General features: G+C 39.8%; 1 protein-coding gene across 9 annotated transcripts in view; it reads left to right on the plus strand.

The window, feature by feature from the left end:
* The window catches only part of dlg2 (discs, large homolog 2 (Drosophila)), a 1,025,979-nt gene that overhangs the window by 626,014 nt on the left and 381,910 nt on the right, over positions 1-18,055 (plus strand). For all 9 annotated transcript variants that reach the window (XM_043691613.2, XM_043691616.2, XM_087988059.1 and 6 more), the window contains one exon: positions 6,725-6,827. In XM_043691613.2, the coding sequence (XP_043547548.2) occupies positions 6,725-6,827 (103 nt within the window). The remainder of the gene's footprint in view (positions 1-6,724; positions 6,828-18,055) is intronic.

Consider the following 18,055-nt stretch of genomic DNA (forward strand, 5'->3'; position numbering starts at 1 on the left):
GGCTAAATTTTATTTGCCTAGAGTGAAAGGAACGGAGGCTGGAGGCTGATAAAATAACTTCTGCTATTTCACCATGAGATAGGTTGCTTCCAACCAAACAGATGAAGGGAGCCAATTTGTATTAGTAGATTGAATTAAAAGGCCACTTTATCAAGCTGTAGACATTTTGCTGATGTTGTTGTTGTCCCCAACAGATGGGGAGGTGACCAGCTTCACGGAGATCCAACTCCTTCTGGCCGTCCAGGACCTAACAGAGTCAGCAGAAAAGGCAGTCTCTTAGTACGAATGAAAGATCCACCTATCAAACTGCTCCAATCCCCAACCCTCACCTAGCTCAAAGGGATTTGCATTGCAATCAGCAAGTCTAACAACCTCAGCAATCTTGAATTTTAATTTTTACCTACTAAGGGCATCTTATTTTGAGTGGTCTAACTGAGCATGAGGTTGCATAGTCAATGTAACTGGATTAGTAATCCCAATGTCCAGGCTAATGCTTCTTGAGAGATGGAATCAAGTGCACCCTGGCAGCAGGAAGAATTTTAATTCAATGGATCAATCAATTTGAAATTGCTAGATGTCTCAGTAATAGTAACTATGAAACCACCACCTGATTCGTTTGTATTCCTTTAGGAAAGATTATCTGCCACACTTAAATGCAATGGTCTACATATGACTGCAGATCCACAATAACGTAGTTGACTCTTAATGCTGGATGAAATGGGCTACCAAGCCACTCAAGTTCAAGGGCAGTTAGGGATTGGCAATAAATGCTGGCTAGGTCAGTGGCACACACAAAGCAAGAGAAAAAAACACTCAAATTTCACCCAAACTTTGGGATTCTAAACTTATGCTTTTGACTATGTGCCAAATTTTCACCATAGTAGGAAGTTTGTTTTTGGCTCAGAAATCTGCCACGAAGAATAAAGTTAAGAAGTGATTCCTTTATCTGCAGGCAGGAAGGTTGGTTTTCAATCTAATTAGGGCAGCAGGCATGCTGTCTAAAGTGAAGGATAAATTGGAAGATTTTCCGCTTCAGAGAAGAACCAGGTTACATGATATTTACCTGGAAGGGTGCCCAACACGTTTATGCCCTCTCAGTCAGTTTCATAAACTTCAATTAGGGTATAGTATAAACAGTCTATAGGGCAGTCTTTGGTTGCATTCTCATGAAGGTAAGCTGAGAAAGCCTGCAGACCTGCCATTGAGTGCCTGCCTCCAGCCAATTGATCTGCTTCCCACCATTTAATCAAGCTGGAAGACAACTAGGAGATCTCCTAAACCTAACTTTAACAAGTCTTTTATTGAGACTAATGAACTGCCCACTTCATAAGGATGACCGATCTTTGTGTCCTGACCTCACTTCTCCAATGCCATGAATGATTCCACAAATCTGAACCTGCCAACTGATATCATACTTTTAGGCATCTTACTCCCCACTTCCATCCCAGTTTGGGAGGTCCCAAATATTTAGTCCTATTAATGTATGATCTATTTTGGCCCAGTTGTTACATCACAATACATACATCCTCATCTCTCCTAGAGTTATTTAAGGGAAGACTCAAAATAAGGTCAAAATATAGGCCAATTAGGGCAAAGTATTTGACAGAGGCTTCTTTGATCTATAAGACCAGCAAATGTAGTCCAGGAGAGTACTCCTTTTTCTGATTATTGTTGCCTAATTCTTGTATGATGTAATCTCCAACCCAGTCAGAAACAAGATCAACTCTAGTCTAAAGAAATCAACAAACCCACATTCATTACATAAACCCAAGGCTAGGTCCCCAGGCTGGCTCTTTTTTTGGAAAATTAAAAGCCTTTGACATGTAACCTAGTTGTACCATTAGATAATCTGTAAAACCAGTGGCCTTCCTAAATGATTCAATTGAAATAATAAATTGGCAGGAATACTAGTCCCTATAAATTTCAAATTTATCTTTCTCTGTAATTCTCTGTAGTAAAGAGACTTTTTTTAAAATCAACTTCTTTACATAATGAGAAACTTTAAATTTGAAATTAAATTTGTAACCTATATAATTAGGTCCACACTGATATGAAGGAATGTTAACAGGCTTTATTGAACATAACTATATGCAAGAGATAGTTAGTGAGAATGTTGTCTCACTCTTCTGGAATTTAATGGACTCATGCTCAAGTTCCAGGTAATCTGATGTTACGATGACATAGCTCCTTCCATATATTTTTCAAGTGAAGGTGTAGTTACTCATCACAGCCCTCCTGCACAGCCTTTTCAAAGCCTCCATATTAAAAGATCAAAACCCAATGCAACATACTAACCAACATGTTGTATAAATTAAAAAGTGATTTATTTTGTTTTGCACATACATTTTGCCCCTTATTTATTTTCCCTATAGCATTGGCTATATAATCCTTTCAAGTTTGATGAATTATAAATCTGCGAGTGATGTTATAATGCTTTAAGAGGCAGATTATCAGATGGGTACATGGTCCACTCTTGTTCTTCTTTTACATAGAATAAAGTCTATAATGTTTAACATTTGCTGACACCACAATTACGTGAAGTGCCAAATTAGGGATGGCTATAAAGCATGGGGGTCCATGAAGAAAATAATTTGGAAGAAGCAAGTTAACATGGGGAAGAATTAAACATTACATTACTGGAGGATAAACAAGGAATTGGATTAAATACAATCAATGGAAAGATCCTGAAAAATGTGGATGAAACTTCAGAATTCATATAACTGTTACTAGAATGAGCCTATAAACCTCGACCACTGATGGCTTGATCTTCAATGTGATCAATTATGTCAGCATTGCCAGATATGAGTCTCAGTCAAGCACAATGGCTGTCAGTTTCACTAGAGTGGTTACATTCTCAAAGGTCCAGGAAGTCATTGTACATGTGCTGCTTGTCTCCCTCAGATAAATCTGCAGTGTTTATTAATTAGAAGGGATTATACACCCTCTGCATTCATATAGTTTAAACTATTAGAAAGTTATCATACATAACATGTATCCAGTGAGGGGCCATGATTCATTCATTTGCTTACAATCACAATGCACTGTCAGACCATTGGTTGTCTGTACATTCATAGTTCTGGGCTGAGATTGATATACATAACCAAGCTTCTACTAGAAACAGGGGACAGTAGTTGAAAGAAAGTTTCTAGGTGTGTGGGAGATATCATAGAGTCATATAGCACAGAAACAGACCCTTTGGTCTAACTCATCCACACCAACCAGACATGCCACTCTGACCTAGTCCCATTTACCAGCATTTGACCTATATCCCTCTAAACCCATCCTGTTCATATAACCATCCAGATGCCTTTTAAATGTTGTCATTATACCAGCCTCCACCATTTCCGCTGGCAGCTCATTCCATTCAGACACCACCCTCTGCAAGAAAAAAGTTGTCCTCAGGTCCCTTTTAAATTTTTCCCCTCTCACCTTAAACCTATGCCCTCTACTATTGGATTCCCCTTGGAAGAAAGACCTTGGATATTGCCCATCGTGATTTTATAAATCTTTATAAGGTCACCTCAGCCTCCGACATCCCAGGGGAAAAAAGCCAGCCTATTCAGCCTCCCAGTATAACTCAAACCCTCCAGACAAAAGTGAGGACTGCAGACACTGGAAATCAGAGTCTAGATTAGAGTGGTGCTGGAAAAGCACAGCAGGTCAGGCAGCATCCGAGGAGTAGGAAAATCGACGTTTCGGGCAAAAGCCCTTAAACCCTCCAGTCCTGTCAACATCCTTGTCAATCTTTTCTGCCCCCTCTCAAGTCTAACAACATCCTTCCTATAGAAAGACAACCAGAATTGTATGCAGTATTCTATAAGTGGCTTCACCAATACCCTGTACAGTCACAATATAACATCCAAATTCCTATACTCAGTGTTCTGACCAATGAAGGTAAACATGCCAAACACCTTCTTCACCACTCTATCTACCTGTGACTCCACATTCAAGGAACTATGCATCTGCGCCCCTGAGTCTCTGTTCAGCGACACTCCCCAATGCCCTACCTTAGTATGCCTTAGCAAAATTCAACACCTCATATTTATCTAAGTTAAATCTGAATTAATTAAATATTAATGTAAATTATCTAAAGTAGATGTGAAGGAATATCTTAGCAATTGTAGTGAGGTTATTAATTTGTTGCTTCAAATACAGCCTTGGATGAGTACTATTGATATTAACTTATTCTGTTACTTCTCTCAATGCATGCTGGTTAGTTTTGGCTTGCATTGCATGTCAGGGAAAAAAAAACTTCTTTCCTGTTGTTCAGTTGCCCTGAGGTTACGTCTGCGTCTACATCCAATATTCTGGAAATCCAGGATTAGTTGCTTATATCTTTCTGATATTCTCTTTTATGAACTTCCTGTTAAGAAACCATAGGTGGTCTTTGAATAGCAGTCACTCCCAAAATTTTCCTCTTGACCCTACATCCCCATTTTGTGATTTGCTTATATATTATCAGCAGCAAATCACAAATGATTGGGTTTCATTCCAATTCCACTGAGTGGACAGAACAAAAACTCACCCACCTGAATCAATTATTGTTTTCTTTATAACCTGTAGAATGTTTGTACTTATATTTCTGTCAGTAACACATGCTCCAGTACTCACCAGATATGTATTCTAACATTTTTAAAGAGAAACAATTAACATTGTCAGAATTGCATTTGTTATGAGTTTGAAATTCAGTCTTTTCTTACATTTGAAGTGTGCCTTTATGTTGATATGTTACTTTAGTTTGCTGAAAAAGGACACCTTTTGTCAAAGTTTGTTGTCTTGTACTCATCAGGACATCTTGCAAGAAGATAAATTTCAGGGAAAACTGACATTTATTCTGCATGAGAGAACAGTGCTGATTGCTTTGCAAGTAGACCCTGATCAGTAGAGGCATTGCAATGGGATAGCACCCATTACTGCTAATTGACAGTTAGCAGTCAGGCTTTGTCTAATCATTAAACACGGTGGGTTAACTGATTGATCAGGGCATTTCCCCGAGAAATAAACCAGCAAATGGCTACATCCTAATTTGTTGAGTAGAAACAGCCACAGTCAATATACACATTCTTTCTGTTACACAGAACAGGGCCCTATATATTAATATATAAATCTTCCAGTACATTCAAGTATGCCACATGGCGAGCTTGACTGATATCCTAAACTGGTTGCCAGCATAATTCTTCACTCACTCAGAAATATCCAGCACATTGTGTTATCGAATATCAGAATCACATCTAATGTTCGACACCTGTTATGAGTTTTGCAAGCACAGGCCTGTTGTAAATGGTCAGTATCTCATTCAAACCAAACAGCCAAAGAGATGTGCTGTTTGGTACAGATTGTCAATTTTTAAAAATTAAGCCAAGCCTCACTGTAAACTGTCAGTTAGCAGTAATGGGTGCATTCTCCATGTCAGTGCCTCTACCCATCAGAGCCTACTTGTCAACTAATCAGCATTCTCCTCTCATAGATTAGATTAGATTACTTACAGTGTGGAAACAGGCCCTTCGGCCCAACAAGTCCATACCGACCCGCCGAAGCGTAACCCACCCATACCCCTACATTTACCCCTTACCTAACACTACGGGCAATTTAGCATGGCCAATTCACCTGACCCTGCACATCTTTGGACTGTGGGAGGAAACCGGAGCACCCGGAGGAAACCCACGCAGACACGGGGAGAACGTGCAAACTCCATACAGTCAGTCTCATGAGGCGGGAATTGAACCCGGGTCTCTGGCGCTGCGAGGCAGCAGTGCTAACCACTGTGCCACCGTGCCGCCCACAAGAAATGCTCATAGTGTAAATGACTTTTTTTTTCTTGAACTGATATTCTTGTGAAACATTTTGATGAGTGCAAGATCGAAAACTTCAGGAAAATATGTAAGTAAAAGCAAAATACTGCAGATACTAAAAATCTGAAAGGAAAGGAGAAAATGCTAGAGAAAATGTAGGTCTGGCAGCATCTATAGAGAGACAAAAGAGTTAATGTTTCGAGTTGATGTGTTCAGAATAGTGTTCTGTTTCTCATAAATTGCCTAGTCTTTGCTGTAAATTCTGTTTTGTTCTGAAATTTACCAATTAGGAGAATATGCTTTAAATCACTAGAAGTTAACTTTGAACTAATTTTGAGTAGAAGTACCAGGATATGGATTGTCATATCGGCCCCACAAATCTGCCCCAGTGTTCTGATGTTATTGGTCTGGAGCATATTGAATGTTACAGATTGAAATATCAAAATATTAACAGCAGGTTTCCAGATGTGCTCGATTTGTTCCAGTCAAAAAGATCGCTTTGCCAAATAAACCAATGCCCCTCCCCCTCCCGGTTGGACTCATGCCAAAGGTACAGTGGAAGGAACCCAGTCATGTTTCAACAGTCCTGTGCAATTGTTGTGACTACTTTATCCCTTTTGAACAGATGAACCAGCTGATGATGTGGTTGCCTTTAACTGTGATCAGCTGAATGCTGCACATTTGAGCAGTAATTCATACCTCATTGATTATCATTGCTATGGATCACCAAGCTAAAATTCATAGTCTGTAAATATTTTAGTTTATGTACTGTAATGTTTGTCAATCCTAATTATATTTTGTATTAGGATTTTCGCATTTACCCTGTTTATATATAACATTACATCACTTGCAGCACACAAATCTGTTCGATGAAAAAACTGTTTTGTTTTGCTAAAGCTGTGTAAATTAACTGCTTTGTTTTTCTTACAAAGGTAAATGGCATAGATCTGCGTGCTGCAACACATGAGCAGGCTGCACTGGCTCTAAAAGGAGCAGGCCAGACTGTGACTATGGTTGCTCAGTACAGACCTGAAGGTAAGAACTGTGATTTGTACCAACCTGTATTTAAGGATTATTGTACTGAGATTCATTTGAGCAGACTTAATATACTGACAGTCAAGGTTTTGTGAGAACAGTTAGTCAAGCATAGCCATACTATTAAGAGTTTAGGGAGGACTTAAAAATAAACTTATATCCATTCTTGGGGATGCCTAAGAATTAAAGGATTTATCTCTAAAAATCCAAAATTTTGAGGTAATCACAGAACAGACTTTTTTTTCTTCTGAAGTGGCCTTCATTGAGTTATTTTCTTGTTTTAATGCGAGAAACTTACCTTGTGTGAATTTAGTGTTTGAGCTCAAAACAATGTGGAAATACAGTTAATTCCTGTTCAAGATGGGTACCAGCTTCTCTCAAGTAATTAGGATGTCTGATCAGCAAAGATGTGCTCCTCAGGCTGAAAGCAGAGAAGAAATAGCTTTCAAATCTTTAAATCTTCATTCACAAACTACAGATGAGTTAATTAATGACTGAAGACAACAAATGCAGGAGATCACAGTGGGTCAGGCAGCATCCATGGAGAGAGAGCAAACTAACGTTTCGGGTCTTGGTGACTCTTCATCGGACTCTGAATCATCATTTAGACTCGAAACATTAGCTTGCTCTCTCTCTCTGCATGGATGCTGCCTGACCCGCTGTGATCTCCAGCATTTGTTATTTTCAGTTCAAATTCCAGCATCTACAGTAATTTGCTCCTAGCAGTTAATTAATAGATCTATTGTAATGACTTTTTTATTTGTCAGGACCTAAACATAGTTTCTGCAGATAAAGGCTCCACGAGACCCACATGAAATCTTTTGGTGAATTATCTAGACAGACTTTAAAATACTGAAGGAAAATAACAGGACCAAGCATAAGAAATAACAGCCACCACCCCGTCTACAGTTTCCTGTAAGTGAATAAACAGTCCAAAAATCAAACATGGCAAGGGCACACTTTTTACATTTTTCCCACTTCTCTATGTTCTCCAAATAGGTCCTCTCAAATCTGTAAGGAATCAGTTTATCAAAAACAATAATACTGTCATAAGAAAAATGCATCAGAACATGAGCAATGATTACTGTAATGTAATCTGAATTAGTATTGAGTAATGTTGCGAATTAATAAGTATGATTTCACTTTTAAGTTCTAGCACAAGTCTTCAACATAGAACTTCACATTAGTTGACACTAATTGATAATGTCACTTCATCTCAGATATCATAGAATAGCTATTGTGGAAATTGGAAAAGATGAATAAGTGCAGTAGAAGTTGAACTCTGAATTTCAGTTGGATTGTTAAAGCAGAGTAAAGGAAATCCTGTCAATTCTATAACTAGCAATGGCCAGAACTTGCTTCCTTTAAATAGTCCAAGCCTGGAAGTACCCTCAAGAATCGCATTGGAACCCCTCAGAAATACCAGTGCAATGTCTACTCAGAAATTGCCCAGAAAGTTTAAACTTCTGATGGATTCTTTAACCCTGCATTCAGAAACCTCTGAAGAAGTCTCTAACTCTGAGTTAGAACTAGAGACTTCTTAAAGTTCCAAAATGTTTAGTTGGTAGTTACCCAGGAAGTGTTAGACTGATCAAAATCAGTTCTGATCTCTGGGTAACTGTACAAATAGCCCTCCAGTGCCTTTCCTTATTCGCATAGCCCTCATGCCATTCTGACCTTTTCCCCAATTGACGCAACCCAACCTCATTTTCTTTACCAGACAGACTTGGGTCAGCCTTGCACCCTACCACCCAACCCAGCTATTAACTTATCACCCTGACAACCCCTACTCAGCTGCTACTGTACCATACCAATACCTTTCCTACCTGTCTCTCTACTGCCATTCCGACCAACAACCACACCTCCCTAACCATTTGTCAACCTATTTTCCTGCAGCCTTCTTCTGCTGCCCCGAGATACAGTACCACCCTGCCACTTGTGACACTGCCACTCTTCAGCATTGCTCAGCTGGCACCCAACACTTTGTATCACTTACCTCATCCACTGTTTCTATTTACATACTTTAATAACCAAACATTAATCCATTTGCTGAAACACTCCCAATAGCATAATGAGAACTTCTGGGCCAATTGAAATATTTACTTATCAGAATGCAGCAGCTAGTGTCATTAAGCAGTGGGGAGGGGGTTGTGGTATCAGGGGATTCTTGGACTCTCCTGAACAACATCAAGACCTGTCAGGTTTTCCACAATAGATGCTCCAGAGAGCAGTCTGCATCAGAAGTCTGACTTGAAAAGCTACTGACGAGTGAGTTTTTAAAATATCTTTTCTTACGATTAATGTTGGTCAGAATTGTTATTATATTGTTTGGAAAATTTGAGCTATAACTAACACCGATATGTTTATTGCTGGCATTTGTGCAGATTTGTGTTAGCTATTACTTGTAGCATTAATAGAACCCCCATCATGATCCAATGTACTAAAAGTCCTACAGTTATAACTGATAGTTATTAGTTGCCCTAATATTGTTGATCCTTGAATATATTTACAGAAGAAACTTTTCATTTACAGAGATTATTAAAATAATGATTAAAATATCTCAGTATGTTACATCAGTGCAATATTTTGAATTCACTGTAGTAACTTAAGATATGTTAATATGATATTACCTACATTGTGATGAAAGGCCTATAGTATTATATGTGTTTTTAAAAAGCTGCTTTTAGACCGAGGATTTCAAAGACATAGGTGTCGGTAACTATTCTGAAAAAGTCAGAGAGCTCTGCCAGAACTTTGACCTAATCCAGTATTGCTTGGAAAGCAGGTGGCTGTAGAACTGTCTGATGTTAATGGAGTAAGATGTTTATACTGTATACTGGGTTTACAATGGACAGATAATCATGAAAAGCCAAAGTTTTATTTTCAGTTTAGAATAGTTAAAAAATTGATTTTAGTTTAGAAAACCCAGAAATTGAATTTTTTCAGAGCAGTTCAGAAGTGAACTGACTGGATTCAAAAACAAGTTTCATTTCCTTTTCCTTGTGGGAGTACAGGATAGTTTGGGAAAAATGCAGTCACTCTAATAAAAGGGTATTTTATGAAATTGCAAACCAGAAGAGTTGGTTAGAAATCTGCTGTAACTGACAAAGCTTAAGTGTTTAGAATTGTGGAAATGTTCATGTTAGAAGATTTGAAAAAGACTCATCAAGTTGCCTTGGCAATCCATGGCAAAGAAAATGTCAGGAGTCACTTCAGTGGAATTTAAAGATTTGATATAAAGAGTTAATTGCTCTGGGGATTGAATCTCTGTAAATTGATGGTGTTGGAAAATGGGTCAAAAATTTTACTTTAGAATGTCCTTTTCTGTCTTCTCGAGATAACTTTTGTTTTGTCTTGTGTAATAAATTGCTGTTCTGGTATTAAGGAAGCCCTGCAGCCTCATATGACTCTGTTTTAATGGCTGGCCACCACGTTAACTAACTTTAAAAAAAAAACTATCCAATTAGATTTCATTTTGGGATCTGGCTTGTTCATTAGTATCATCAGCTGGGTTCACAACAATATTTTGTTTAAAACTATGCTGGTACATTTGTTAAACAGTAATTTCCAGATCGTTCTAAATTTTAAATATTATTTCAAATATCCCAACTATTTGTTTAAATTTCATTGCAAGTGAAATTATTACACTTTCTGGCAACAGTTGTCTTGTTTGTGGTTCCATTTGTGCCAGACAATTTGCACTGGGATTAATTCTACAGAGTAGTGATTGATCAGCCTTTACAGGAGAATATTTAAAATATTTAGTTTTTGGAGTGAATTTGTTACTTTACATTGGGAGGGAACATTATTGCTGACATTTTCAGAATGACAAAAATATTAAAAGAGTTCTTGAATTAGATGTGGATTTGCTTATGGTTTTAAAAATCATTCCTTTCTTACCACCCTTCTGGTTTGTAATCTTGCTTATAGTATTGTTTCATTTGAATGAATGTAGATAAGATTTTAACAATGAAAAGTAGTAATTTATCTGAAATTTTGTAAAATCTGAACATTTGAGGTAATTGAAGTTTCCATTTATATTTTGATTAATATTTGATGCCATTTTGTTGAAACTTATAACGAAATTAAACTTCACAACCAGAGTTTTTTTTAATTAATTCCACTATTACTTACCCAGTCAATAGTTACTAAGGACTTATAAGCAGAAATAATATATGATATTATTTCTACCATCATGGCTCTCCACCCTTAAGCAAAAAATAAGAAAAATATCCTGAATTAAAACAGGGGCGGGACTGAAAGAAAAATAATAGAACACATTTAAACAACTTATTGATCAGAGAACTATTTACTAGTGTTGAATATTTCCTTGATTAATGGAGTTTTGTGCAGAAAAAAATGTAATTTCTCTAGAAGTTCTTTTTCTAGATGTAAAGGAATGTAATCATTAACCATTTTAATTCACTTGAATTCAGTCAACCTGTGGAAAGCAATGACTGATTTTCTGCTCAAATAAAGGCAGAGTAAAGACCTGAAGTAAAAATAGAAAATGCTGGAGAAATGCAGCAGGTCCGACAGTAAATGTTTGAGTCCAACATGACTCTTCTTCAGAACCAAAGAGTACTGAAAGGTCATATTGGACTCAAAATATTTACTCTGCTTTTCTGTCAACAGATGTGCCAGATCTGCTGAGTTTCTTCAGCATTTTCTTTCATAACTAAGTTTCTGCTTTTGAGTTCTGAGGATTTGTTCTCAATAGAGTACTGGAGGCTATAGCCCAAGCTGAACAATTCATTTTCTTTTAAAAAAATCCATCAGTGGGGCACAATGAGGACCTCGCAAATAAATGGTGAACAGCAAATAAATGTAGATGGAGGAAACAGTGTTTGTGGGCAAAGTGGTATCTTTCCATATCACCAGATTGATTGCAATCTGGTGATATGGAAAAACATAAGATGACTGTGAAGAGAGTTGCCTTATTTGCATTCTAAAATGTACTCCTGAGAAGACCTCATTCTGGTAAGAGATTATATTAAAACAATGAGGGAGGATGGGACCTTACATTTCACATTTTTTGAAGATCCATGGGTTGTGGACATTGCTGGCTGGGCCAGAGTTTACTGCCCATCTTTAACTGCCCTGATTTGATTTGATATATGTATTGTCACATGTACCTAAGTACAATGAAAAGCTTTTTTGATGAACAGTATAGGCAGATCATTCTAAGCAAGGACTTACAGTTCATGGGGTGAAAGAAACTTAGAGGTATATAGGTCATTTCACAAGGGTGTGCGCTGAGCAAGATCAACCTTATTTGAAGTTAGTCCATTCATCAATCTAATGATGGCCAGGAAGAAGCTGTCCCTGAACTTGCTAGTGTGTATGTTCAAGCTTCTGTATTTTCTGCCTGACGGAAAAGGTTGCAAGAGAACAGTACTGGGGTGATTTGCATCTTTGATGATGTTGGCAGCCTGTCAGCGGCAACAAATTGTATAAATGGTGTTCATAGATGGAAGATTGGCTTCTGTGATGGTTTGGGCTATACGCACAATCTTCTATAAGTTTTTTACAATCTTGGGCAGAGCGGTTGTCATACCAGGCTGTTATGCAGCCGAACAGTATGCTTTTAATGGTGCATCTGAATAAGTTGGTGAAGGTCCTTGTGGACATGTCAAATTTCCTGGACTGCCTGATGAGAAAGGGTGTTGTTGTGCCTTCTTGACCATCACATCTATATGGAAAGTCCAGGACAAGTGGTCAGTTATTGTCACTCCCAGGAACTTGGCACTCTCCACACTCTTAATCTCAGCTCCATTAATGTAGCTGGGGGCATGTTCTCCTCCTTTCTTTCTGAAGTCAATGATCAGTTCTTTAGTTTTGCTGACATTGAGAGGTTCTCATTGCACCACATCACCAAGCCCTCTATTTTCTTCCTATATTCCGACTTGTCGTTGTTAGATATCTGTCTTACGTCAATGGTGTCATCAACAAACTTGTAGATGGCATTCATTTGGAATTTGTCAACACAGCAGTGGGTGTACAGGGAGTACAGTAGGGGGCTGAGGATGCTTCCTTGGGGGCTCCAGTCTTGAAATCAGTCTGGAGGGGATTATGGTGTAGAATGCAGGAATCTGATGTAGGTGTTCTTGTTGTCCAGATGTTCCAGGGATGAGTGCAGGGCTAGGGAAATAGCATCTGCTGTGGACCTGTTACATCGGTAGGAACATTGTAGGGGATCGAGGGCGGCTGGGAAACTAGAGTTAATGTGGCCATGACCAACCTTTCGAAGCACTTCATGACTATGGAGGTCAGAGCCCTGGGCATAGGCATTAAGGCATGTTGCATATGCTTTCTTAGGTACTTGATGATAGTGGTTTTCTTGAAGCAGATGGGGAATTCACCTTGTAGGAGGGAGAGGTTGAAGGTGTTGGTGAATACCTCCATTAGTTTGTTTGCATAGGATCTGAGTGCTCATTCAGGGACTCCGTTCGGGCTCATCAGTTTCTTTGGATTGACTACCAGGAAGACTGATTTGATATCTGCAGCAGCGACAGAGGGTACAGGTATGTCCAGTGCTGTTGGGACAGGGGACACTGTGCCTCTGACATTCTGCTTCAACCAAGCATGGAAAGCAGTGAGTACATCAGGGAGTGATGTGTCTTTGTCTGCTCTCCTTGCTTCATTTGTATTCCGTAATGCTGTTTACATCTTACCATAGGCAGCGGGAGTCTGTTTGATTGGTTTGGGCCTTTAACCTGGTCCAGTACTGCCTCTTGGTATCCCTGATGGCTTTGGAAAAGCCGTATCTGGATCTCCGAAATAGGTCTGGGTCAATGCTGCATATCTGATCTTCAGTAGGGAGTGGATTTCCTGGTTCATCAAAGGTTTCCGGTTGGGGAACACTCTGATTGACTTCTTCGATACACAGTCCTCCATGCATTGGACCATGGTAAGTTTCTTTCACCCCATGAACTGTAAGTCCTTGCTTAGAATGATCTGTCTATACTGTTCATGAGTTTCCTACTTGAACAGCTGCAGTCTGTTTGACATAGGTAGATCCACAATGCCGATAGGGAGTGGTCTTCAGGAAATTAACACTGCTGTACTGAAGGAACTGCGATATATTTGTGAGTCTGGATGGTGAGTAGCTTGGAGGGGAACTTGCAGGTGGTTTTGGTGGTGTTCCCATGTATCTGCTGCCCTTGTCCTTCTGGTTAGTGGAGGTTGTAGGTTTGGAAGTTGTTGTCTAAAGAACCTTCGCGAATTTCTTCAGTGCATCTTGGAGATGATACACACTGCTGCTCCTGAGAATCAGTGGTGGATGTGGTGCCTGTAAAATGGGCTCCTTTATCCTGGATGGTTTCAAGCTTCATGAGTGTTGTTTGAGCTGCACAAATCTTAACAAATGGGTATTCTACCGCATTCCAGACATGCGCCTTGTCGATAGTGGACAGGTTTTAGAGAATCAGGAGGTGACATACTTGCTCCAAGTTTAATAGCCTCTGGCGTAGCAGTGTAGGCTAGCAGTGTCCTTCCAAAAGATGATGAGGATCTCAAACTTTCACCATATTTTCCTGAAAATTGCAGAGCTGCTTCTTCATGGCTGTTTTACAATCTGGTGTAACCTTGTCGGTCTCCGTGGCCTGATGGCATTTTGCTCTTTGGTAAAGACAGTTGCAAAGCATCCATTTCATGTTTTAGCTCTGCCCCCTGCCTCCATGTGTAAATCCCATTTTTGGTCCCAGTCTTTAGTATTTATATAGAATTTGGTTTACACTTTTGTTTTAGCTGCCAGTCTCTTTTCATTTTAATAGTGCTGACCCTAACTTGATATGTTGAATATACCTTGCAGTCAGCAGTTATCCCAACATTAACTGGCAGCACTCTTGGTTTGTAGGTTGTCAATCTTATGAAATCCAGTTTTATTGTGCTGCTGTCTTCACAATTTGTTACTAGCACCTTCATGGCAGTTGTTTGATTATTTACTGAAATGATCCAAGCAATATGAACTTCTTTGCAACTGAGATTCAGCACTGTACTACCTCTGATCTCCGGCAGAAGAACCTGTAAACTCAGTGACAGGATTTTTGCAACCAAAGCAAATTGGTTGTGTGATCCTGACATACCCATCTTTGTATAAATTACCCAGAATGTGGATTGCTACCCATGCCCTTATCTTGCATTAGTCAAAACCAGTGTGTCCAGAATAGGGACCATTGTTCAGAAATCATTCAAAATCTTTCTGACTCTGCAAAGTTCCAGCCATCAGGTTTGCAAGCACCCATTTCAGCTAATTGAAAGTAAGACCATAAGACACAGGAGCAGAAATTAGGCCATTCGGTCCATCGAGTTCACTCGGCCATTCAATCATGGCTGATAGACTTTTCAACCCCATATTCCAGCTTTCCCTGTTACCTTTAATTGCCTTGGCAATCAAGAACTTATCTATCTCTGCCTTAAGTATACTCGATGACCCAGTCTCGACAGCCTTCTGTGGCAATGAATTCCACAGATTCACCACTCTCTAGCTAAAGAAGTTTCTTCTTATTTCCGTTCTAAAGGGGCTTCCGTTTACTCTTAAGCTGTGCCCTAGGGTCCTCATCTCTCTTGCCAATGGAAACATCTTCCCAATGTCCACTCTGTCCAGGCTGTTCAGTGTTCTGTACATTTCAATCAGATCCCTCCTCATCCTTTTAAATTCCATTGAATATAGTCCCAGAGTCCCCAAATGTTCCTCATATGTTAAGCCTTTCATTCTTGGGATCATTCTTGTGAACCTCCTCTGGATCTGCTCCAGGGCCAGTACATCTCTCCTTGGTCTAACCTGCTCATTATCTCCTGCCCTAAATTGCTCACAATACTCTAAATGTGGTCTAACCAGAGTCTTATAAAACCTCAGAAGTACATCCCTGCTTTTATATTCTCGTCCTTTCAAGATGAATGACAACATTGTATTTGCCTTCCTAACTACTGACTTAACCTGCACGTTTACCTTAAAAGAAACCTGGACTAGTACTCTCAAGTCCCTTTGCACTTCTGATTTCTGAGTTTTCTCCCAATTTAGAAAATAGTCCATGCCTCTATTCTTCCTGCTAAAGTACATGACCTCACACTTTCTGACATTGTATTTCATCTGCAACTTCTTTGCCCACCCTCGTAACCTGTTTAAATCTTTCTGCAGCCTCACTGCCTCCTCAATACTACCAAAATGAGTCAGAATGCCCTCAGTTCATTCATCCAGATCATTACTGTATAAAGTGAAAAGTTATGGTCCCAACACTGACCCTTGAGGAACATCACTAGTCATTGGCTTCCATCCTGAGAAGGACCCTTTTATCCTCACTCTCTGCCTTCTGTCAGACAGCCAATTTTCTATCCATGTTAGTACCTTGTCTCCTCCTGTGCGGCACCTTATCAAAGGCCTCTGGAAGTCCAGATAGATAACATCCATTTGTTCTCCTTGGTCTAACCTGCTCATTATCTCCTCAAGGAATTCTAACAGATTTGTCAGGCATGACCTCCCTTTGATGAAACCAAAATCTTATCAACGATTGAGGTCAGACTAATTGGCTTATAATTTCCTGTCTGTAATTTTCCATCTTTTGCCTTCCTCTCTTAAATGGGGGGGGTTACATTAGCAATTTTCCATTCCTCTGGGGCCCTCCCTGACTCTAGTGATACCTGAAAGATTACTACTAAAGTCTCCACTATCTCTTCAGCTATCTTCTTCAGAATTTGCATTTTTGCTGTCCCTGAACTTCTCTGGTCAGCCACGGTTACCTTATCTCCCTTTTATATGCTTCTTTTTCCTCGGGATGAGGTTTTGCTGTGCCTATTGAATTACTTCCAAAATTCCGGCCATTTTTCCCCACCATCTTTCCTGCTAGGCTTCTCTCGCAGTCAATTCTTGTCAGCTGTTCCTTCATGCTTCTGTAGTTGCCTTTATTCAACTGCAATACCGTTACATCTGATTCCACCTTCTCCCTCTCAAATTACAGAGTAAGTTCTATCATATTATTGTCACTGCCTCCTAAGGATTCCTTCACCTTAAATTCCCTTATCAAGTCTGCCTCATTAGAACATAGAACATAGAACAATACAGCACAGAATAGGCCCGTCGGCCCACGATGTTGTGCCGAACATTTGTCCTAGCTTAAGCACCCATCCATGTACCTATCCAATTGCCGCTTAAAGGTCACCAAAGATTCTGACTCTACCACTCCCACGGGCAGTGCATTCCATGCCCCCACCACTCTCTGGGTAAAGAACCCACCCCTGACATCTCCCCTATACCTTCCACCCTTCACCTTAAATTTATGTCCCCTTGTAACACTCTGTTGCACCCGGGGAAAAAGTTTCTGACTGTCTACTCTATCTATTCCTCTGATCATCTTATAAACCTCTATCAAGTCACCCCTCATCCTTCGCCGTTCCAACGAGAAAAGGCCTAGCACTCTCAACCTATCCTCGTATGACCTATTCTCCATTCCAGGCAACATCTGGTAAATCTTCTCTGCACTCTCTCCAAAGCTTCCACATCTTTCCTAAAGTGAGGCGACCAGAACTGCACACAGTACTCCAAATGTGGCCTAACCAAAGTCCTGTACAGTTGCAACATCACTTCACGACTCTTGAATTCAATCCCTCTGCTAATGAACGCTAATACACCATAGGCCTTCTTACAAGATCTATCCACCTGAGTAGCAACTTTCAAAGATCTATGAACATAGACCCCAAGATCCCTCTGTTCCTCCACCTCACTAAGAACCCTACCGTTAACCCTGTATTCCGAATTCTTATTTGTCCTTCCAAAATGGACAACCTCACACTTGGCAGGGTTGAACTCCATCTGCCACTCCTCAGCCCAGCTCTGCATCATATCTAAGTCTCTTTGCAGCCGACAACAGCCCTCCTCACTATCCACAACTCCACCAATCTTCGTATCATCTGCAAATTTACTGACCCACCCTTCGACTCCCTCATCCAAGTCATTAATAAAAATTACAAACAGCAGAGGACCCAGAACTGATCCCTGCGGAACTCCACTTGTAACTGGGCTCCAGGCTGAATATTTGCCATCCACCACAACTCTCTGACTTCGACCGGTTAGCCAGTTTTCTATCCATTTGGCCAAATTTCCCTCTATCCCATGCCTCCTGACTTTCCGCATAAGCCTACCATGGGGAACCTTATCAAATATCTTACTAAAATCCATGTATACTACATCCACTGCTCTACCCTCATCCACATGCTTGGCCACCTCCTCA

This window comes from Chiloscyllium plagiosum, unplaced genomic scaffold (genome assembly GCF_037043375.1).
Source record: "Chiloscyllium plagiosum isolate Xiang-an unplaced genomic scaffold, Cpla_swu_hap1 HiC_scaffold_6, whole genome shotgun sequence".
Classification (NCBI taxonomy): domain Eukaryota; kingdom Metazoa; phylum Chordata; class Chondrichthyes; order Orectolobiformes; family Hemiscylliidae; genus Chiloscyllium; species Chiloscyllium plagiosum.